Source organism: Hypoxylon fragiforme (genome assembly GCF_022984875.1).
Source record: "Hypoxylon fragiforme strain CBS 206.31 chromosome Unknown GGS25scaffold_4, whole genome shotgun sequence".
Classification (NCBI taxonomy): domain Eukaryota; kingdom Fungi; phylum Ascomycota; class Sordariomycetes; order Xylariales; family Hypoxylaceae; genus Hypoxylon; species Hypoxylon fragiforme.
Window position 1 is genome coordinate 991,241 of NW_026054759.1, and position 23,038 is coordinate 1,014,278.

Consider the following 23,038-nt stretch of genomic DNA (forward strand, 5'->3'; position numbering starts at 1 on the left):
TTGCAGTTAGATCCGGCACCGGACCATCTCCCAAGTCAAAAGTTCTCTGACTTACATAGGTAATTTTCCTTACCTACTTAGGTAGCTTGAGCCAGTTATCATGACTCGCGACCCAGGGGAAATTTCCGCTTTTGAGGGGAGAAACGACGACAACGATGATGAGGGAAGGAGGGTCCAGGGCTAGCACTACTAAGGCTAATCACTTGGCAGGATCCCCTTTCTCTGGGTTAGGTACCTAGGATGGTTTTTGCTTATGTTTCTCCATGTGCTGATGATGCCATTGTGCAATCCCATAGACCAACGTCTAGACCTCGTAGGGCTCTTTGCTCTATGGGCCTAGGTTATTGCTTGAAGTGAAAAGTAGGGACTCGATAGAGCACGTTTTGTTATCTTGATGATCTAGGTGTAGGTTCTGTGCGAAAGCCTAGGCTCCCCGCAACGCCGTAATTGTCACGATGTTGACTACCTAGGTGATTAGACGGCGAGAAACACGCAATGCTGTTACCCCCTAAGTAGTACTTTCAGGAAAAATTTATAACGACTAACTCAGAGAGCAACACCTGAGGAACATAGTTGAGAGATGTAATAAGTATTACTAAAATTTCATGACAGTGAGAAATTTGGAGCTAGGGATTTTCTCTATATCGAAGCTAAGTTGGTACCTAATATCTATTAGGTAAATAGACAGGTACTTGCCGAATTGTTAGATTTGGAAGGGGGTTATGATGGTGATACCTAGTATAGGTCACTACTATATACTATTATATCGTCGGAGAGAAGGAAAATAATGCTATGTTTTCTCTGTAGTGTAAGGAAACGTCGACTACCGAGACGATAAATGGGCTATCATTGTTATTGTCAACGTACCTACTTAGCTCGACGCATTCTTAACATCCAGCGTCGTAAGCTCTGCCGCCCATGATGTACGTAACCACTTTCATAGAATATGATAAGTGAATTTGTCGTGTGGAGCCGCATCGGTTAAGGCGTACTTAGCTCCTTTGCTAACCACACACACACACACACACGATCAAAGCAGACATAGTTCGCATGTATAGCTGCATAATCATTACTCCGATACTCACTTGTAATGATTCCTCGTGTCTGGCGGGGATAAGACGGCGCCGTGACTTCGGATAGCAGTCGGATTTCAAAGCTGTTGAAGATCCCGGCGCAACCCCGTTCGCTTTGCAGATCCTCCACGAAGTTGAAGCCTGTGTTAGTGCCGCCGTAGTTCATGACCGTTCAGTATGTAGGTACTAGGTAGCGAACAGCTCGGGTCCATGGGTTGAATATGATGGTTGTCGTTGTGAAGCGTCCTTTTAGTAGTCTTTAGGTACTTACACAAGAGGAGCCTGGTTGGTTTCTCTCCAAATACCCAGGTCGCGTGACCTTCTCTCCCCCTTATTTCCAGTCTGTAATAAAGCTTGAGGGTTGCCAGAGTCAACTGCTGTCACGTTAGTAGGTAGTACAGCATCATGGTCCTCGTAGATGTCCTTCTCGACGATTTCAAGCTTTCCGAGTATCTTCGGTACCTAGCCAACTGTTCGGGGTGTCTCAATCACTGTCAGTGGAACGTAATAGGCAACCTTGGAAATTAACAGAATTAACAGCACTGTATCAATCGACTTAGGTACCTACCATAGAAAAATACAAATCATAGGCATTGATAACCCCGGCGAATGAGGTCAACAAGTTTGATTGATTTGTAGCTAGGTGACAGTCTTCCCCAGGATATAAACCTATCCACCCAGCCATGCATCCGCCCATATAACCTAAAATATGCTCCCTTTTTTGATGGTATACCTCCAACCCAGTCAATGAACACTGTCCGCAATGCAAGATATCCAGTACCGGCATGACATCGCACAGCCCAATAGTTGCAAAGCAGATGATCTCCAGACAGGGTATCCCAGATGAGAGAAAGAAAGAAAGAAATATAAACAGAAAGCCATAAAGGAGGATGTCAGAATTATTCCTATATCTGAACAATCCACGCCCAAGATGTGTACGTAGGTATAAATGTTGATGGAGTAAATGATTCATGGACGCAGTTATTCGTGAGATTTCGTGCATATGGCGTGACCTTGCCTCATCTCAGTCTTTTCGATTCCTACTTCATTCGCCAGCCCCCATTCTACCAAGACTCCAAAAAAGTTAAAGAGATCAGAGAGACTAAAGTAGGATATACCTAGGTACTCAGTCGCCCATCGACGCCATCCCAGCCATCGGAGCGAATGTGTCGTAGTCTTCGTCACTACTATCGATTGGACTTTCTGGACTTTGCATGTTGCTGATGTCGGCACTGGCGATACTGCTATATGTTTCGCCTCCCGCACTCCCAAATCCCATGGAGAGAATACTTTGGCGTCTACCCGCATCGAATTCAATGGTACTTCCGCTCTGACTCAACTCTGGCTTCTCCGGGAGTTTCTTCAGCAGCCCGGTCGATATATCCAGCATACCCATCGCAAATTCGGTAAGGCCTTTGAATTCGCCAGGTTTGCTGCTGACGCTCAGCGTCCAACGATATTCCCCAAGTCTACGGCGATACCATTCAGCCTCCTCGCGCCCCGGAGAGGTAGCCCATAGAAGCGACCCAAAGGTGCCGATTAAGGCAAAATTTGTTTTGGATGCGAAGTACCAGAACGCTCGGAGATGTTGAGGCGTCAGACGGTTAACGAAGTCCATGGCCGATATCAGGCGGGCCTTCGCAGCGCTCCGGCAGATATGTTGAACATAAGGATCAACGGCCTGTGTGTCTGTCTCAAGAGAGCGTATAATTCGGCGATGGAGGGTGATCTCTGTCGCAAAATAAGCCAAGTGCAGGTATCCGATGCTCGACAAACGAGTTAATGCGACATTGCCAGACTGGAACGAAGAGTCCATGCGGATTACGGTTGGCAGAGCAGCATACCACTCTTTGAGCTTTAGCTGGATAGGTTTCGCCATCGCTAGAACAAGATGAGTGCCTTGCGAACCAGCGTTGGTAACGTTCTGCATAGCCTCAAGAGTGTAGAAGGTCTCGAGAATCTCGGCCAAAATCTGTGTGAGACAGATCATCTGAACAAACAGGGTCCGACCCCTTTCGATCTCCACCTTCTCCTCCGGATTCTGGTCGTCCAACTCGGTCTCCGGGAAATCATTCGCCGCTAAAGGCTGCACGATCCAGTTAGAGCTAAAGATGTGAGACGGTCGTCCATGGACCAAAGCTCCCCATTTATCTTGCATATACAGTGCCCAAGCGAGCCTCTTCCTCAACCCCTTCTCCCAAGGCGGGATTTTCCAATGCGTGCAATCTAGGTGGAGGCCGAGCTCTTGAGCAATGGCCACGATCTGTGCAGTCGGGGCCCATTGATCCCCTTCGGGACGTTGCGACAATAGAAGTGCAGCCTGCACGGTAGAAAGTTTGGGGCGCCACATGGCATCAGCCAGAGAAGATCGTATTAATCTCTCAATTTCTCGCACGTTTGGTCGCGGGGATTTAGAGAGTTCATCCGAGTGCTCCCACCAATTGATAGCGAGTATGTAAACGGCAGCGAGCAGAGGGGGTGAAAATTCCCGGTAGTTTCGATCGTATTTCTCGTAAAAGACGTTCTTCTGCACGATGGGAAAGGCGGGGTGTACGACCTCGAAATAGAGATCGATCAATTTGCGTCCGTAGGGTGCCACGAGCCGTTGGACCTCGTCGACATCTTCGAATTGATGCTCGTGACCGGGCGTGGTACTATCAGGTAAGAGTAAAAAGGTATCATGATCGCTAACCTTTCGAAGAGTGCCTCGCGCAAGAAGGCTTTCATCTTGAGGGTCGAATGGGGATAAGTTGATCAACGATGGCTCAAAGTCAGTGGTAGGGCCAATATATTGGCTATACCGATCTTCTTGAAGGCCGAGGGTGCGCTTTAGCAAAGTTGGACCACCGAAATTAGCCATCTCCTCAATCAAAGAAGTGCTAGCAGTTGTACTTGACAAGCTTGCTTGACGTTGCCGCCTTCTTCTGTTATCAGACCTACCAGGCGAGCTATATTGGCCAATGGCATGTCAGCAATTTTTCTTCCAAGAAACGGTTTATCACGCTGCAAGGTGATAACGTAAGGATGGGGGTCTAACTAATGAAAGTATCGGTGAGCACTCACCCTCTTTTCCCGTTTCTCTCTTCGGTCGAGTCACACACCAACTTCCTTTTAAGGGGCTGAGGACTCTGGTTTAAAGAGCATGGAATGCCGTGAACTTGACAAGATGCGCAACTCTCCTCGTCTTCACCAACAACGCACTTGAGCCGCCTTCTTAGGCAAGACTCACAAGGCGTTCCAGTTCCACTTACGGGAGAATCCGAGTCGGTTGAGTCATTACTGTTCACACTATTCAATGAGAAATTTGCGTCATTGGTGTGATAGCGGCCAGGGAATATGAGTGAGGGTTTGGGTGCAATGGCAATAGGTACCGTCCTGGGAACGGTAACAAGGTTAGACATGACTGAAGGAATAGGTAACTAGGTAATCTTGAGCGGGTGGTAGGTACCCGACACCGCTAGGTATCTTGCGCGTTCTTGCAGAAGTCTCTTGGTGGCCCGTTCCGTATCACTACCCGGGATTGAGATTCGGTCTAGACGCCAAATGATGATGTCTCGCTCCTAGGTCCGTACTACGAGGTGATGTAATAGTCTGTTTTCGGCCAGAGGGGACGATGGGGTTGGCCTAATAGAGAATCTGCAATAGTTTCTGAACAAGGAGGATACAAGGAGGATCCGCTGTCACGATACAACCTCGAATCGTAGCCAGGGGTGCTGATCTCTGTACTCTGTACGGGTTCCAGAAAGTGCCCGAGGGATGGCCTAGATAAGAGGGGGGTTGGGATAGGAGATAAGGCTGTTGGTGGGCACGGGAGGCGTGAAAGAGACGCAGGTGAGCCCACGCGAGTTACCGTGTGTTTCACCAATCTGGTGGAATACCTGAGTTTTTATCGGGAACGAAGACCGGGGAAATCAGAGATGGTGCAAGTTAAGGCTGGGTCCTGCAGGTTTCTGGTAAATGACGGTTAAGATAGAGGCCGCATGCATAGACAAATGGCGCATGTGCTTGTTGATTGTTCCAGTCAGATGGGTGCCAGGGCCTAGAATCCAAAGCTATCTCACGATAGGTCAGGTTGATGTTGTTTATAGATTTGATTGCTCCGGGTCCGATCCGATGGCGACACTTTCAGCAGGGTTGGGATATTAGGTGATGACAGAAGCGAGTATAAGATAAGCTTGGCCTATCTTCGTCATTGAAGTGAGCAATCCGTTTTACGCAGAACTAAGCTACTAGGAAATGAGCTTGAGTTGATAAGGAGATAGGTATGTGATTTTCTATAAGAGTAGTTGAAGTGAGGTAATGGAGCTTGGGAGTATGTGTGTGCCATGTGTGTGTGTAGCAATACCTACTATATAGGTACCTGGATAGGTACTAGGTATGTAGGAATTGATAATATGGGTGTAAGTATAATGGATGTATGTAGGTCAGTACATATGTACGTAAGTATGTATATATTGATGCCAAGGTACGATATGTAGATTTAAGTAGGAGTAGATGCAGGAGATGCAAGGAGGCTCCGATTCAACTGGGAAGGGAAGCTGGTAACAACCTGAACGAATTGAGACAGCGAAGAATTACCGACCACATGCAACACCTTGTCAAACAGACTTCATGTTGCTTAGGATATGACAATTGAAGTTGTACAGAATTATTAATAGGTATTGCATTATGTTTATGTTAAATGTACTAAAGTATTTTTTGAAAAGAATAAAGTTAAAAGGCGACAAGACACAAGACTCAACGGGGACCATCATAGCAGCGTAGTTGAGGAAGGAAGTTCAGGGAACAAATGACATGTCATTTGGCTTGCGAACAAAAACCCAACCAACGAATTATATTGGAGCAATTGATAACCTAAAGATAATCTTATCTTTGAATTAAATGACAGAAAACAAATTGTAATCATTAAAGTTTTGGAATGTCTTGTATGAAGTTGGATCTATGAGTATCATGTACATTGTATGCACCTTACCCGTGTTAGTCAACTTTAGTCTCATCCAAAGTCGACAGTACAAAACGACGACAAGGATGGGTGTAACCTACTTGGTACTGACTGGTACTAAAGGTACATTACATACTGCATAGTAACCATAGTTATATGTACGTTAGCCTGGAGAAGGAACAGCCTCAACTTCAATGGGTCTTGGACTTTGCCTGGCTAATAAAATGCAAGCGGAGTTCAAGAATACATCAATATGGATATCTACTAACTTAGTACTAAGTAAGCATGTATGACGAAGATGGCAAGAGTAAAGTCAGATCGGAACCCTCATCCCCCCCCTTACCCGTAGTACCGTACCCTTCAACTTTATGCACCAGTACCTCGGCCGTACCGGGTACATATGCGGACTGATCTAATCTTCAAGCATTTTTGGATTTCAACGATACATACATAAATTAGGGGAGCCCAAGGGACAGGCTTTGGCCTGCTTGAGATGCGTACCATTACCAAATAGAAAAGATATCTTTGGCGGAATACGGCTAGCAGCGAAGAATACCTAGTACATTTAACGTAATCGTTCGACTATCCCGAATCTATGCAGGGTTCCTGGGGGAGAAGAGAAAGTTAGAGAAGTGGGACAAGATGGGACAAGATGGAACAATTAGGTACGAGACTGTCGAGACAGCGGGAATAGGATTTTAGAATGGAGGGAAAAAAGGTAAAACAGATTAAAAAGATGGATAACTTTATCGATTTCGGGTTTAGTAAATGCTAAACAATACCCTAGGTACCTAACAAGTACGCCATCTACGACTATCTACGACATCTTGACAACTCAAACTCTTAAAACACCCCGTATCCGTCCGGACCGGAGGCTTGTGATGTTGTACCCTTCATCTTATTCCTACACTTCATACTATTTCTGCTTTTTTCTTTACAAATCGCTTTGTCGGGGTTATATATATTATATATAAAATTACCTAGTAGTTTGAATAAGTGCGGCTTCTTATCTTTCATGAACCCTACAAGAACCCTACAAGTTCATACCAACCTTGCACATGCTTACCATAAGTATGTATAAACATCTAAAGGAAAAAAGAAAGGGAAAAGGGTTGGGTTGCAAGAGGAGAAAAGAAATGCATACGTATCTTCCATTGGGTGGGTAAGGGTTCATCAATGATTGACCCTCTTAACCAACCTAGGTAGGTATCGGTAGGTAGGTACCTAACTTAGTCGTATATCACGAATCCTCACCTTACATCATACCGGCACAACGGTTCCACATGATTCAAAGGGGAAAGCGAAAAGCACGCAATAAAGAAAGATAAGATATGAGATACAGCATATCTATATCTACAATTCTTAGCCCTGGAGGTATAAAATGCCTGATGAAGTTCACGATTATCCGAATCATATCCATTTTATTCTCTTCCCGTTCCTACCAACTTACCTAGTAACCTACCTAAGTCAGATGTAGGTACCTAACGTATGCACCACGAGTTTTCATCGGCTGCAAGTCAGCAACCAGCAACGTCGGTTCCGGAGGATTCGGTTACATCCATCGGAAGTCTAATGCTCTAACCTAGCCTCTTATACCTAAGCAGCAAGGAATTATATCACCGTCTCGGGGGCTAATAAGACATGGTCATGGCATCTCTTGGGACGTCACCGCATCGACGGTAAAAAAAAAAAAAGGGGGGGGGGGGGGGGGGGAGAGAAGATGGGAGGAGAGAAAGAAAAAGAGTGAGGGAAGTATGTTGCCTGCCCGCCCGTCCGTCTACACACGAACGAACGAACGAACGAACGACCCTAGCCCTAAGCAGGGTCTAAGTGCATCCATGATATATATTTTCTGGGTCCCCCACGATCCACTACTACGTATTCACTACCATCTCTATCTCCCGCCTATGATCTTTCTCCCCGCGTGCCAACCTAGTCGCCCGAGCCATGCGATCCCGCCTCACCTAGTAGCTTACGAGGGGCCGGTACGAAAATTTATCCCTGTCCCGGACTCCTCCCAACCTTTTGGACATGCGACATAATTATACCATGTACGACCTACCTACATAATATAAAAAATAACAGAAAAAAAAAGGACCCGTCTCCATCTCCTTGCATCATTAATAGAGATATATATGCGCTGTTCCTACCTATGTAACACGCGACTCTAGGCTGGCAGTTTAATATATTGCACGCCTAGCGAGAACTTTTATCCTCGACCCATGCCCGTTGAGCCTCTTGGCGCTAACGGTTTGCCGGCCGGAACGGTCGCAAAAGTCCTGAACCGGCCCAGAGCCAACTGACACGTGCGATAATACCGCAAAGTACGAAGTTTGATGTCAAATAAAAGAGACAACCTTGGAACATCATGTTGTGCCATGCCAGCGACCTATAGGAATCTTGACCGGTCTGGTAGTTCCCGCTTTGACAGCGGCAGCTCTTCATGTGTGTAAGATTTCCTCGCCGTCATATATCACAATATGCCACCTTGGAACATACATGTATGTGGGCGTTGTACCTTGGTAGGTAGGTAGGTAAGCACTGTATGAATGTACACCACGAAATTTGAACGGCGATGATCGATATTCGTGGGGTAAGGCAGGTTAGGTGCTAGGTAGGTTAGGTAGGTACATACATGCCCAGTGTCCATGTTGGTTCAGCCTATAAGGCACCAAAGCAGCTTATATCTCCAAAGTCATCCGACGCGATCAATGGCACCACAAAAATATGTTCGACACACTGTCCTTATTGCCGGCCGTTCTGCATGGTTGTGGCTGAGCCATCTCTTGGGTTTCTTGGCTTCCCTCCATCTTACTTCGGCAGTAAGATTCTAAAAGGAATAGCCCACATCTAACTAACCCCAGACTACCTAGGGCATGTCCTTTTTAGATATTAAAGAGGCTATCGTGGTTGTCTTCCTACATAGCTAGCCTCCAAAGTGCCTAGGTTAGGTAGGTAATTACCTCGTGGCCATTGAACTAGTATCGTGATGGAATCTAGGTTAGGTATGTATCACCTGACAGTCGACTGCATCTGAAACTTAAAGCTTCGCTGTCCGCGGCCCGGCTACTATTAAACACAGAGGAGGATAACAATATCCATCTAACCTAACCTAACCTAACCTAACATGTGATCGTTCCCTTCCAAGATATGACTTACATACATGTAGCGGCCCGAGGTTAATAATATGCCAGATTTTGGTGCTCGACAATGACGTAGGTGAATCGACGGTCTATACCTACCTAGGTTATCGTCTATTATATATAAGTATATGACCCCTCTTGGACCTCTACAGACCTTCCCGATCTTAACCACAGTGTGAATCCGTGTTGTGTGTGTCCTCACAGACAATACAGGTGCTAGGTTGGGCAACGTAGCATGCTAGGTCCAGAATGTAATAGCAAGAATAGGTAACAAGTCGATAGGACCTAAGTTAGGTAACCTTAGAGAGATCAACCAAAACCCCCAATATGTTGCGGACCAAAGGCTCGTTGCTCTTAGATGCTTCAGGTTTTCCAGAAGGCTTCTTCTGGTCTTCTTCGGGACTAACCGAGCGAGCTTTGGAAATTCATAAGTCCGTATGACGAATTATCTCCCATTATAAAAAAATAAAATAAAAAAAACACTCATATATTAGGTACTTTGGAGTAAACTAGTTCAGGGAATAAGAGAAGTGAACGTGAGTAGATAAAATAAATTACAAGCCATATAGAGGCGGGCATATAAAAACAACTTGGCACTTTCATATTGTCGGAATATGATTTCCAGATATATCAGAGCAGTTGGTCGCAGCCTTGTTTTAGACCTTTAGAATCACTACTAGGCGTTGGGGCGACAGAAACAGGTTGAAGTGTGATACTTAAGGTCTTTCTACAATGACTTTGGTTGCTATTAATCTGATGCCAGCAACGTACCTAGAGTATCTCTGGAAAACGCCTTCAAGACAAATGAGGCACCAAGAAGTCGTATATTAGGATATTATAAAGGGGCCAAAATAATAGCCAATCATGTTCAGCAAAGGTCGTGGAACAAAAGGGGGGGTTGTGAAGGGGAAGATGGCGACATCTATAAACAAGAAATGCAAGAAAGCCAAACGTTCATTTTCCCCTATTTCACTTTAAGACTTTCACGACGCCGAACTACCATCCATCCATCTTCAATATCCATATCTAGGTAGGTACGACACACCGAGAGTATGACATTCATAGGAATCTAACAATGTATCACTGCCTACTACCCCTAGGCAACATACCCAAGCTTTGCTTAGGTATATAAAGAAATCTCCCAAGTGAGTCTTCAGAAATATTACCGACGTCTTCTTCGGACATAAGCATATAGGTAAGGTACCTTAAGCACATAGTTTTTCCCCCATAAGCTTCATCAAGATCCTACTAGCTCACCTATACCTAGCTTCGTAGACACCAAGGTCCCTTAGATAAATCCTATAACCTTACATCACCTGGGCAGTCAGCCAGCCAACCACCAGCCAAGTTCCCCTAAAGCCATCACCTCCCTTCTCGAATATCGGCAAGTACCCACATAAGAGCCCACCAGCTTCATACTCATATAGCTACCGGGTCTCACCGCCTAGATATTGCTAGAATCGTATTCGTGGTCGAGTGGAGGGAGGCTCGAAAAACATACCGTGCCGTGCAGGATGCCTACTCACTTTTAGGGGGGAGAGAGGGGAGAAAGGCGGGGCTTTGGTTCCGACAGGCAGGCATGCAGGGAGGTAAGCCACAGTGACGGAGGACTTGTTCGGATTTCCGTAGATGCTCTTCTTTTACTTTCCCCTTCTATTACCAGACATGGACATATTTCACGGTCGTAAACATGAAAACCTACCACCAACACCCAAAGCACTGCGTAGGTAGATACACCGCGGACATGAAAGAATATAGTCCAGTCGACCCAGTATTATACAAGTAATGAGTGAATACAAACATTACAATTACAAAAACAAAGCACCTTCATCTACCTGTATCGCTAATGTGTCAATGGCCCTCTCGAGTTCCCAGCCCACTCGAGATTATGCCCAAATCATAACGCCTCCCAACAAAAATCCCAACTTAGTCCTGACTTGCACTGAGATCCGTATTCTTATCCCAGAGATTGCGGAGGATTGCGGCAATGCTGCTGTCCTCCTCATCTACGTAGCTAGTCCCATTCAGCCGGTCGTGGTGCCTTCCATCCACGCCATCGAAGCTGGAATTTGCGCCGTTGGCTCGTATAGACATCTCTTTCCGTGGCGTCGTAGGTCTAGACCTTGTCCGGTCTGTAAGGCTTCGGCTTAAGCCGGGGCGGCCTGCATTGCCCAATGCCGACGTCCTTTTCCCATTCGCCATATTGCTATTTCCATTCTGGGCAGGTATGTGTCGGTTCTTATTTGCGACAGACAGCTGCGACAGCCTTGCTATCGAACGAGCTATGGGGTTTTGGTATCGTCGGACTACGAGATATTCCATGCCTGTACGCTCAAGTAATTTGCCTATACGCGGATCCCTATTATCATAGCCACTGCCACCAACCAAGGGGCTCACACCCACGACTCCGACCCCACCGACTGGTTGGGCCGGTTCGATGGACGAGCTCGCACGTTGGAGGTTCAATTTTTGCTGTGTTCGCGACTTTTCCGCGGGCGCGGCTCTGTACACTGATCTTCTTGTTCGAGGCGCTAAGGCGCTGTCACTTTCGTCATCGCTTATTGAACTACGATAATTTTGGTTCAAGTTACTAAGCGATTGAGGCCGCCGTACAACCTCGCCGCGTTGGGTTTGCGCGCGCGCGGGGTTGTAATACGAAACGCTGTCGGGTATGCCCCCGGAGCTAGGGCCATTGACAAAACGAGAAGTGAGGTCTTCTTGTCCACTGCCTACCAGAGCACCATTCCCGGGGGTTCCGAATAGACTTGACGGGCCACGGCTCGCTTGGGATTCGGGAGAGCCCGAATTGTGACGTACAGATACTGTCTCAGTAGTCATCTGGGGTGGTGCGCCGCTAGAAGGCGTACGTTGCAATAGACGGGATGTTAAATATTGGTTGTGCTGCGCGGTTTCGCGATTAGGTGAAGATTCTTGTTTGGGGGCCGACGGTTCTTCGTAGGGGGTTTGGGGTCGCGAGTTCTCCCGACTCTGCGCCGCCTTCGCTGAAGCAGGTTCACTACTAACAGCGGAGCCGCGTCTGGATAGGTAAGGAGAGGCAGATGCGCTTGCGTCAACCCACTCGTCTTCTTGGTCGCTACCGAGATCGAAATGAACCTGACCTTTTGCGCCTTTTAGCTTGTTGACCTCTTTGTGAGACGAAGATCGCTTGATATTCGTGTTTGATTTGGGCCGCTTCGCTATTTCGGCATGGGAACGATTGCGCTTTAGACTCGACTGGGAAGAGTTATCCTTAAGGTTAGGCGGGGACGAATCCCGCTGCAGCTTTACGTCTGAAGCGGTACGGCGGTGTGATTCGGCGACCACCATAGGTGTACGTTCGGGGGAGGGGGAAGGGAGTCGTCGTGTCAGCTTAGTTGTGTTGGTGGTTGAATGATGCTTCTGTAAGGCCTTGGAGGACGGTGCGCGAGCATGGAAACGTGGGCCAGCTCCTCCGCCTACGACGTGTTTCTGGGCCTTGGATCGGTGGGAATCGCTGTCATGGCGGTTGACGGCTGGTCGTTTTGATTGGGCGGTATTTGCGGTAGAATTGTCCGTCTCCTTAGCCATAATACCATATAATAATTGCTTATTCTGTCAGCCAGAAGTGTTTCAGCTGCCCGAATGGGCGTGGGTGTGGGCGTAGGCGTCTACGTTCGGTGTACAGCTAGGCGGGCTGGGGGTTTATGGGGGAGGGGTCTCCGGGGATAAGATCTCGGAGGTCAGGATTTGGGGGATGTTGGGGGTAATTGGGGGGGGGGGGTGTGTTAGAACGGTAGGTTGGGTATGAGGAGAGGATGGATGTGGACTTGGATATTGTGGCGTGGTAAGTAGTATCGCGCAAATATCCTTGGATGGTTGTACATACAATACAACACCAACGACGTATTGTACAATCTCCTAAACTTGGAAACCTGGGTGCTACTTAGTACCCCGTACTCAGCCCGTACTGTGAGCCGGGTTTAAACTGTATGACGGAGCGATGTGTCGGCGGGGGAATGGTCGAGTGGCTTGACAGTTGTCTCAAATCTCTTCTAACTGGAAGCTTTGTATTGATCCTAGCCTGTCTACCTAGATGAGGGTTATGAGTACTTAGCTGGGCATTACGAAATGGGAGAATTAATATGTATATGTGGGAAGGAAGATCAAGGTAACGTGCAGTATATGCAATGCAGCTCTATTTAGTATTAGGGTGGTTAACGTACCTAAAGAGATTGTATCGTATGTCGTCTGTCACAGTGAATTTTCTTGATCTTTTTCAAACTATTTCTTTTCTCAAGGAAGAAATGGGAATTTCCACACGAAGGAGTTGATGTATCAAAGTTGATGGACGAGAAGATTGGTGATGGTGGAAAAAGGAATTAACTAAAAAGATAGACCAATTACATAAGGTTGATGTCTACAAGACGGGAAAGTACGCACGCACTGTTCGCGTCGACGATTAAATTTTAAGGTTTGCCGTATTAAAGCCCTTCATGTAAGGTCCATATGGATCTTAATACATGGAGGTACTAGGTACTGCACCTAGTTTGGAGGTACCGCCTAGGTACACACTACCTACGGTAACCTACGAACAAATTACAATACCGTTGACATGTATGTATCCAGCCTAGTCCGGTTATCGGTTCCGGAATATGTACACACTACATACCTAACTATGTACTTACACAATGATGCATCATTGATGCACATTGATGTCTGGTACTAATAACTACTATAGATATAAGGTGATATGTATGGATGAAGCAACATGAACGCAGACTACGTAAAGGTCCAATGTTTGTAGAATGTACACATACACTAACAGAGGAACGATTGTGCCACCACTGAAAATACCTCAAAGTCATCAACATTGAATGAAAATAATAAATTTCACAAGTAGCGGTGAGTCTGCCGTTTTCTGGTACCGATTGGAGATGTTGATTTCACTATTGAAAGTCATTGATAGGTGGAATAGACTAGACGGGGTTTGCAAGCTGCAATCGCCCCAAGTGCATGTGGATAACGCGTGGGGAATTTGGCCTACATCATGTATAGATGTTACTAGGTAGGTACCTAGCATGTATTCAGTACCTACCGACCGTTGACATGACATAAGGTTCAACATTGAATGTTTCCAACGTCAATTGAAACAGTTCTAAGAACTTGAAGGGGTGGGGTGGGGTTTGCAGCCCAGAGGCCAGAGCACTTCCCCCGTATTTTCCTCTTTCGGCAAAATACCAATTTTGTGTTTCGTTTCTCTCTTCACATCTTCAAACCTTCACCTTCATATTCATATGTACCTAGGACAGGTAAGCTTTCAATACAAGGTTATCTGTTCCTAACAATAGTCGGCTGAATACGTAGAGCCTCATCTGTTATGCGATCTACCTTTTTTCTATAAGGCTCCCTACCGATTCATCTAAATCAGATCACGGATATAGTATATTGCCTGTAACCATGAACCAGCATCTCCCTTCAATATGGGGCAACATTTTGCAGCTCTCGAACGTGTTTCGTCGCAGCCCGTCGCGCTCGACCCTCAAGTCCGGGTAATATCAAACAAACGACAAGTGTCAATTTCGTCACTGTTTAATCACTACAAAGACGTATTCATCAGCACCATTGCTTTGCTGTAAGAATGTGCTTAGAGAATTAACCTATTTGTCAATTTCTTTTTTTGTGAATGACATTACATTAGGCATCTAATATCTAAATATATGTCAAAATATATACAGCTTGTTGATAAGGCAATCTTGACGATTTATATATCCAAGCTACCATCAAAATGGGCTATTACGAAAGTAGCTTCTACGGCTTACTTGCCTTATGTACATGCCTGCTTGTTTCTCAGCCTACTCGGCGAGGCCAGTTGAAAAAACAGACTGACGACTCGTACAAGCCGGCAACACGAGATGACAGACACCCTGAGGGTTACTGGTACAAGGTCTACGCCCTCGTCATGGGCGCTGACTGGCTTCAAGTAAGGGAAAACGTGACACGATGACGTACCAGGTTGACTAACTAGGACCTTCTCAGGGACCGTACTTATATTCATTATATCGCGATGAGCATGGACTTTCAGAGCGTTTAGTGTCGACTCTCTTCGCCACAGGTTTCCTGTCCGGCGCTATTAGTGCCTACTTTGTTGGCGCTCTGGCTGATAAACAGGGCCGGAAAGCTGTCTGCATGACCTTTTGCCTGCTTTATGCTATGTCTTGCGTGTTCACCGTCGTTCCGGTTGTCCCTTTGCTTTTCCTAGGCAGGATCCTCGGTGGTATCAGCACAAGCATCCTGTTCAGCGTCTTCGACAGCTGGATGGTAACTAACTTCCGAAAGAATAAACTCGTTGAACATGGGTGCGACCTATCTAGGACATATGCCACAACCAGCATTGTTAATAGCCTCACAGCCATTGTGAGTGGTGTCACAAGCGAGTGGTTAGTTAACGTTACTGGTACCAAAAAGGCCCCCTTTCTGCTTAGTGCTGCTTTACTATGGTGTGCTCTCCAGCTCATCTGGGCTCATTGGGTACGAAGCTCCCGCTGTGTGATAACAACCAAAAGTTTCAAAGCTAATAAGTGAGCAGGTTGAAAACTATGGTGAAAAGGCATCGACGTCAGAAGGCGCTTCCAAAAAACCTTCTAACCTTTGGGCAACGTTGAAGAGGCCGTCGATTTTAGCTCTCGGTTTTGCATCTACTATGTTTGAGGGGTCTATGTACCTATTCGTCTTCTTCTGGACACCCACCATGAAATCTGTTCAGAAGTCTGCCGGGGAGCTTCCATACGGGTTTATATTCGCCAGCTTCATGGCATCCTCAATGGCAGCTGCGTTGATCTTCAACATTGCCATGCAGAGGCGGCCAGTCAAATATTCCCGACTTCTCATCGGCATCTTATTGACTGCAAACTTTTGCTTTGTCAAGCTGGCTGGCCCTAAGACTGAGGATGCCACTTTCTGGCTCTTTTGCCTTTTCGAAGCATGTGTTGGTATTTATTGGCCCTGTACCGGCTATCTGAAGGGCCGCCTTGTGGAGGACGATGTCCGCGCCAAAGTTTACAGCATTCTTCGAATTCCGTTGAATATATTTGTCGTGTCATTCCTCTTCCTTGCGGGGGATAGCAAACAGTTCGCGAAAGTCTTTGGAGCATGTTCCATGTTCTTGACAGCGTCTTTCGGTGCGGTCTGGGCCGCTAGCATGAAAGAGAGCATGCCTTAGGATCGGGAGTTATGAGCAGGTACCTATGCTGGTATCAATCGCTTTCAATCATATCATCAGTTCGAAAGGAGACACAGCGATCATCGGCCTAAACTTGCAGCAGTACAGATAACAATTCAGATATTAAACTCATCTCACACTTCCAAGTGCGCGTGTAGGAAATACATCTAGACGTCACTATGCCGCATATCAGGACTGAGCAATGTCATACCTTAGCCATATCAAGCTTCCTGGACGAAATTATATCCTAGTATTTTGCACTCGCAGAAGTTACAATTTCTATACGCATCTTTCCACGCGCGACACGTCATGGGTGTTGTTAGCCACCTAGAAAATCGAACCCCAAGGCTTAGCAGTTGTTATAGTGATGCTTGAGGCTTTATGTTCCTTCGAACTCTTCGATTTACCGCTAGGCCATGCCAATCTGACTGTTGTTTCTAAAGTCATTCTGGTCTATATATGTGTCTTTGCCAGCCGAGCCGGCATTTAGTTTCCATGGTTATGGGGCTTGTTGGTGCTTGTAGTGATGGCTGGGTGGATGTCATGGAGAGACTCCTGGGTGTTGGGGTGTTAGGGGTAAGGGCTTTGAGCATCGGGTCTAAGGGTATCAGAGACATGTTAAAGGGGATTGAAATGATGAGATGGGCAGACCACTACGACATCAAGAGATCGAGGTCAGTGTATTGACAAGGAGTGTGTATAGGTAGACTAGTTGATCGATACTTATAGCCATTATAGTGAGGTGGTAGAGGATCGTAAATATGACTTAGTTCCAAGAGTGTATATATATCTACCTACACAGCTATTATACAGTCTCCTATTCCAAAATAACTTGGGACTCCCCCCCAGATCATCCCCCCCTCCAAATCATACGTGACGTATGAGGGCCTTTTACTGTTAGTCTATTCAATGCCTGCCACTAGTCATCGTGTTAGTGATGGATCACATCTCAAGTCAAGCTATACACCCGCTATTGCTATTGCTGATGGTGATAGTATAAGATAGGAACTTAGACAGACTATTAAGAATCTGTAAGACCAGGTACTCGTCATCTACTCCTTCTGATTCTTATGACCCTGAATTTGAACAAGTCACGTCAAGTCCCCCATGGGCCACGTCTTCGGTAGTCTATCTAACCGGTAAGTCCTACAATGGTTTCCAGGCCTGGAGCATATATCGAACCAAGGCACAGAAACTACATATCAAGTCAACTACGCTCTAGGCTTAATATAAGACGTTCTCCTACATACGCCATACCTTTCCACCTTTAATAGGTACACGCAAACACCAAGAAAATGCTTACTAACCTTGGAAATCTGAAAAAAGGAGAGAACAAGAAAAAAAAGAACGCAATTGCTTACATACAATATTTCACTAATAAAATTCTAGATCATCGTCATTTCTCGCATAGATCATCAGGCTACCATGCCATATGCAATCAGTTCGGTTCCATGAGACTCAGAGGGATCAACCTTCGATCTAGTACCTAGGCATCTACCTGATTACCACCCAAACAGCTACCAATAGTTACCTACCTAGGTAGGTAAGGTAAGGTTATGTGTATATCGTTCGTATCCACAGCCCAAAACCCAGACAGAGATCTCTCGATCATCTAGTTATCTCTCTTATTAATCTACCTAAGGAGGTAGTTAAAAATCAATTCGAACAACGTAGGGTAGAATGAGAAGAATCAAGAAATCCCATCCCATCTCATCCCCAATGACGTAGCCTCGAGAGCCCCAAAAATATTAACCACATTCCATCACCCATCACCCATCCCCCGAGCGCCGGATCAAAATAGGGATCATCAATTATCGTATTTTTCCGGAATATTCTTTTTGATGTACAGTAACTACACGGCATAGTGTAGTGTACATGCCCTATGTACCTAGATACAGTATCTACGTAGATCCAACGGGGCCTACACACTGTAAATCCAACCAACCTGAAGTTCTGAACACCATCCATCACCAACGAAACCCTCCCCCCCCCCCAAAAAAAAGCCAAAAAGCACAAGCCTCATAACAGCCAGTTACCTAACTACCAGAACACAAACCTTCCCTAGTTAACTAGTTATTCCTTCCAGTTCGTAAACCACAAACCACAAACCACAAACCCCAGAGTCCCACTTCACTTCACCTTGCATACCTTACCTTACCTATCCACCTCCCTACCTCCCTACCCACATGTTCCCCAATTATCCCATCCAAGCAACCAGAATCTCGGGTCCAGAACTCCAGATACATAGTTATGTAGACCGACCACAAGCAACCAGCTGCCAAGCAATAAAATACAACTACCTGACCTAGGGTAGATTACATAACTAACAACAGGGATCCAAAAATTCGACGATCCTCAAAAAAAAGAAAAACAAACTCCCCCAGACTTGAACTTGGACCTCCGACCCCCCCCTGCTCCAGTATATCCATCCAGTTAGCCCAGTCAATAGCCTATTCCAGCTAACCGGCACCCATCACCCATCATCCACCTCCAATTGTAGGTATGTAGTTATTGGTACAATTAGCGTAGTAGACCAAAAAAAAAAACCCCCCCCATGAACGAAATTCGCTTCATCTCATTAGCCAAGCTCGCCCTATCACCTATCATCGCGCCAATGCGTCTAACTAGTGTAGTGTGTAGTCTATTCTATTCGGGATTCGGGACGTGACCTGACCGAAACGAGGCGAGTCGGAAGCCCACGTTAGGGCTAAATGAACCCTTGCGATTGGGTGGCAAGCCCCCTTTTCTGTTCTCTTTCCATTCAGCTAGACTCGCTGAGCTGAATCCAAACTGAGCTAACGGTTAGGTAATAACTAAACTGGGCCACTTACTGTATGGGTTCGTGTCAACAAATGACGAGTCATGTTCACGGTTTAGAAGAAAAAATCACCAAATCGTCAAGCAATATTCGAGATATCAATTGTAAAAAAAAACCGCAAAACTGTAAATTTTCTCTACCTTTTGGTATCATGCATTGGATGGCGAAGCCACAAAAGCTTACAAGATCTCCCTCACGATCCTTATGTATATATGTCACTCATGCTCCAACGTTCTCCTTAACTTCTCCTCCCACTCCCTGTACATGCAATTAATCGTTCCGGTAACTGACCCATCCCGCTCGCCGGACTATCATCAAGGTTGGTAGGCAGTTGGACATCAAGCCTCAAGCGTAACCGGGGAATCCACGTGAACCGTAATTAAAAGCAGTATTATAGATATAAAGGGGTAAATTCGACATACTTAGCGTCCTCTGTACGGACGGACGATAAGTGTCTGGTTTGATTTATGTGCAAAGGATGATCAAGAAGAAGTGAATAGTAGGTTCATCGAAGTGGAAACCACAGATTACCGATTCGCCAATGCTGAAAAAATGACACTAACTCATATAACACATGCAACTGATTTCATAGCTTTATAGCATGAGAGCGGCCAAGAGAATGGCAGCACCGCTGAAGCCGACCTTGAAAGCACCACCGGTCTGGACGGGGGCGCTGGTCTCAGAAGCACCGGCACTGGTGCTAGCTGAGGCTGCGGTGTCCTCGTTTCCAGTGGGGGCAGCGGTCGCAGAGGCGCCAGAGCTGGCAGAGGCAGAGCCGGAAGCAGAGTTGGTGGACGTAGCAGTAGATAGGGTAGTCTTGGAGCTGTCCGAGCTCTTAGTCGCAGAGGTAGCATCCGAAGAAGCAGTCTTGGTAGACTTAGCAGTGCTGGAAGCGGAGCTGCTAGTGGTCTCATCGTCGTCGGAGTCATCGTCAGTGACGACCTTGATGCTACCATAGGAACCGTCAGATCCTTCAGCCCAGACGTACTCCTCGGCGTTCTTGACACCGTTGCTGTAGTCGGCGATGGTGAGAGACTTGTAGTGAGCGATGAAGGGAGCCTGGCTGAAGTCGGTGTAACCTCCAGCCCATTCTCGGGTTCCTTCGGCAGATTTGGAGCCACCGGCAACCCAAGTACCGAGCTTGACTTGCATGGGGGTCTGGGGGAATCGGGTACCGCCCTGAGCGTCGGCATACTTCAGCTCACGGACGAGCTTATCGTTGATCGACCAGTGGACGTAGTCCTTAGTCCACTCAATGGTGTACTTGTACACCTGGTCCTGAGGGTTGGCAACCTGGTGATAGGCACCTCGGTCGTAGGTAGTCGTGTCTCCCTTGCCGAAGTAGTTGGTCTGCACCTGAGCCTTGTCACCACCAAGCCACTCCCAATCAATCTCATCCAAGTCATCAGATTGTAGCACGAAGCTGGTAACCACACCAACACCGGGCGCAGCCTGAAGCTCTACGTCAACCTTTCCGAAGAAGATGTACTCCTTGCTAGTGATGGTAGGGGCATCTGTCTCCTTGTTGATAGTGAAAACGGCACCTTCGCCGTCGTAGGTGAGGGTGGTGCCGTCGGCGATCTTGAAATGATCGCTCTCGCCCTTGGTGAAATCGATGGTGACAGTCTTGCCAAAAGCAGGGTCGGCAGGGCAGCCTGATATCTAATGTTAGTAATTGGGTCTTGAAAAAAATAAAAGTGCTAAATGTTCCCATAGCAGGTAGCAGATAGCATGATAAACTCACTCTTCTCCATAGGATTGCAGTCAGTGTGGGTCTGAGCAGAGACCATCCGGCTGGCAGCCAGGACCACCGCGGTGGTAGATAGAAGTCTGGAGAACATTTTTGTTTGGTGTTACGTAGCGACAAAAACAGATGGCTAAAAGGAAAGCTCAAGTTTGTATATTTGAGCAGGAGGGTGCGGGTGGGGGTTATTAAAGAAGATTCAATTAAGAGTTCTGCGTTAACGAGAGACAGAAACTGTTGCGAGTAAAAACGAAGGAGGTCAGCCTACGCTTGTATACGTAAGAGAAACAGTTTTCAGCAGAGGAATGCGTGTATGTGGTAAACGAAGGTGTGGGAATAAAGGTGAAAGAAGGGGTTTGTTTGCAGGGAAGAGGGAGCCGCTGTGGTTTTATTTACAAGCCAACGACCAAGTAACCAGTGCTTTCCATCGAATATCCTTACTCGTTCTTGCTCAGCTTACCCAGTCCTGCCAGTCCAAACTCGTACTACAGCGCCGAGCCTACTCGTTTGGGTAGGTGTCTCCCCTAGGGCCCCTGTTTATCGCTTGTCTGGGAAGCCAGTCCAGACTCGACCTGCCAGCTAAACTATACGCCGTTAGACCCGAGACGGCCGAGCAGGAATGCTCCAAATTTGTGGCTCTGCTGAGGCAACTGGGCCAATCAGTGTGGATTAGTACACTCAAGTCGCCCAATGTAGTAGCAGGGGTCGCAGGGATAACTAGGGTCTCCTTGCACTGCGCCCCATCATCTCGCATCGTGATAATCCCCCGTTCGCATCCCAGGGGCCATCAGGGCCACACGAAAAATGGAAGAGATCGTACCACCCCATCTCTCCAAGAAGTCTGGAAGTGACGTTGCGCGTGCACGTCCAGTATCTTCCACGATCATCGATGATCATTGATCGTGACCTTTTTTCCTCTTCGTTCAAAGTTTAGCTGTGTGAGTGGCTGTGTTAAAGATCAAGTGGGTATGATAGTGATAAGAGAGAACACTACGGAGGAGAATACGGATCTATTTAGGGATCAAAGAGCGACATCTGTATGTGACTGACGACATATCTGCTGTGTTACACGGCCCCGGTGTGCTCGCTTTTCCGGGACTAATACTGTACACTATGAGATGCAAGTGCTGGTAAAAAAAAAAAAGACGCGCTACGTAAATGAAATAAGGGGAACTGGGGCAAGCTACAGTTGGGCTAGGGCTGTTGGCAATGGGCAATGGGCATAGTGTATTGTACATAGGAGTTCGAAATTCGAATGTTCAATGTTGTATAACATTGTATAACAGTTAAGGCATTAGCCGCGCCGCAGCTTGCTCCTTCGATGTTTGGTTCACAGGAATTGATTGATTCTTGGTTCTTTTTAATGGGGTCATCTAGGGTAAATTGACTGGATCATATTAGCATATACCGAATAGACTGGAGTGGTGGATGGATGCCTAGCAAGCGAGCAAGCGAGGAAGCAATAAGAAAATCCATCCGTATTTCAACCCATGTTTTCCCACCGAAAGTCGCTTTGGCAGTTTAAGTTAATAGTTCATTTTTTATTTTATTTTTTCAGGCCCCTCTCTCTCTCTCTCTTTCTTTCTTTCTCTATCTTAAAAATCCTATTAACGTTTTGCTTCACTTTTACTAGAACGTCTCATCTTAATGCTACATGTAAAGTTAATTCTACGGATACACGGCAAACCCATCAAGTAGCCTATTGGCTCATTACCTACGTAGTAGCCTTAACGTGCATAGGGGTCTTTATTTCGCACCTACATACTATGTATGATTAGTATGTACCTGCCTGCATACCTAGTACTAGCCTACTAGTGTAGGTAGAGTTGCTACCTACGTAAGGTACCTAGGTACCCAACATATTGGATGCAGCTACCTGATGCCTACCCTGTCTGCCAGCCTACATAGTCGGTAATTTCTGTCAGGTACGGGGGAAATGCAATGAGGAGCAAGGATGTGTGGTAAGGCGAAATGAGCCAATGCAGAGTTAAAAAATTAATGTCCTGGGCGACAGCAACGGTAAAGGCGCTAAGGGCTATTCAATACGCACATACGTCCGAGTCCTCCAATACATACGCCCGTATAGTAGTACTCATAACACTAATAATGCTAATAATATA

The 23,038-nt window shown here is 46.5% G+C and overlaps 4 protein-coding genes across 4 annotated transcripts; 1 reads left to right on the plus strand and 3 right to left on the minus strand.

The window, feature by feature from the left end:
* Positions 1-1,719: 1,719 nt before the first annotated feature.
* GGS25DRAFT_221674 (fungal-specific transcription factor domain-containing protein) lies at positions 1,720-4,752 on the minus strand. Its single transcript, XM_049256970.1, has 2 exons — positions 4,137-4,752; positions 1,720-4,021 (listed from the first exon to the last, which is right to left on the minus strand). Exons 1-2 carry the CDS (start codon positions 4,472-4,474, stop codon positions 2,200-2,202), a joined length of 2,160 nt encoding a protein of 719 aa, XP_049117569.1. The 5' UTR covers positions 4,475-4,752; the 3' UTR covers positions 1,720-2,199.
* Positions 4,753-10,736: 5,984 nt separating this feature from the next.
* GGS25DRAFT_221788 (uncharacterized protein) lies at positions 10,737-13,352 on the minus strand. Its single transcript, XM_049256971.1, has one exon. It carries the CDS (start codon positions 12,723-12,725, stop codon positions 11,085-11,087), a length of 1,641 nt encoding a protein of 546 aa, XP_049117570.1. The 5' UTR covers positions 12,726-13,352; the 3' UTR covers positions 10,737-11,084.
* A 1,378-nt stretch (positions 13,353-14,730) lies between these two features.
* GGS25DRAFT_221792 (DUF791-domain-containing protein) lies at positions 14,731-16,586 on the plus strand. Its single transcript, XM_049256972.1, has 3 exons — positions 14,731-15,117; positions 15,174-15,665; positions 15,724-16,586. Exons 1-3 carry the CDS (start codon positions 14,923-14,925, stop codon positions 16,354-16,356), a joined length of 1,320 nt encoding a protein of 439 aa, XP_049117571.1. The 5' UTR covers positions 14,731-14,922; the 3' UTR covers positions 16,357-16,586.
* Positions 16,587-19,275: 2,689 nt separating this feature from the next.
* Positions 19,276-21,333, minus strand: GGS25DRAFT_485393 (glycoside hydrolase family 16 protein). The gene is made up of 2 exons (XM_049260544.1): positions 20,919-21,333; positions 19,276-20,829 (listed from the first exon to the last, which is right to left on the minus strand). The coding sequence occupies exons 1-2, from the start codon at positions 21,013-21,015 to the stop codon at positions 19,769-19,771; spliced, it is 1,158 nt and encodes a 385-aa protein (XP_049117572.1). The 5' UTR covers positions 21,016-21,333; the 3' UTR covers positions 19,276-19,768.
* Positions 21,334-23,038: the final 1,705 nt, after the last annotated feature.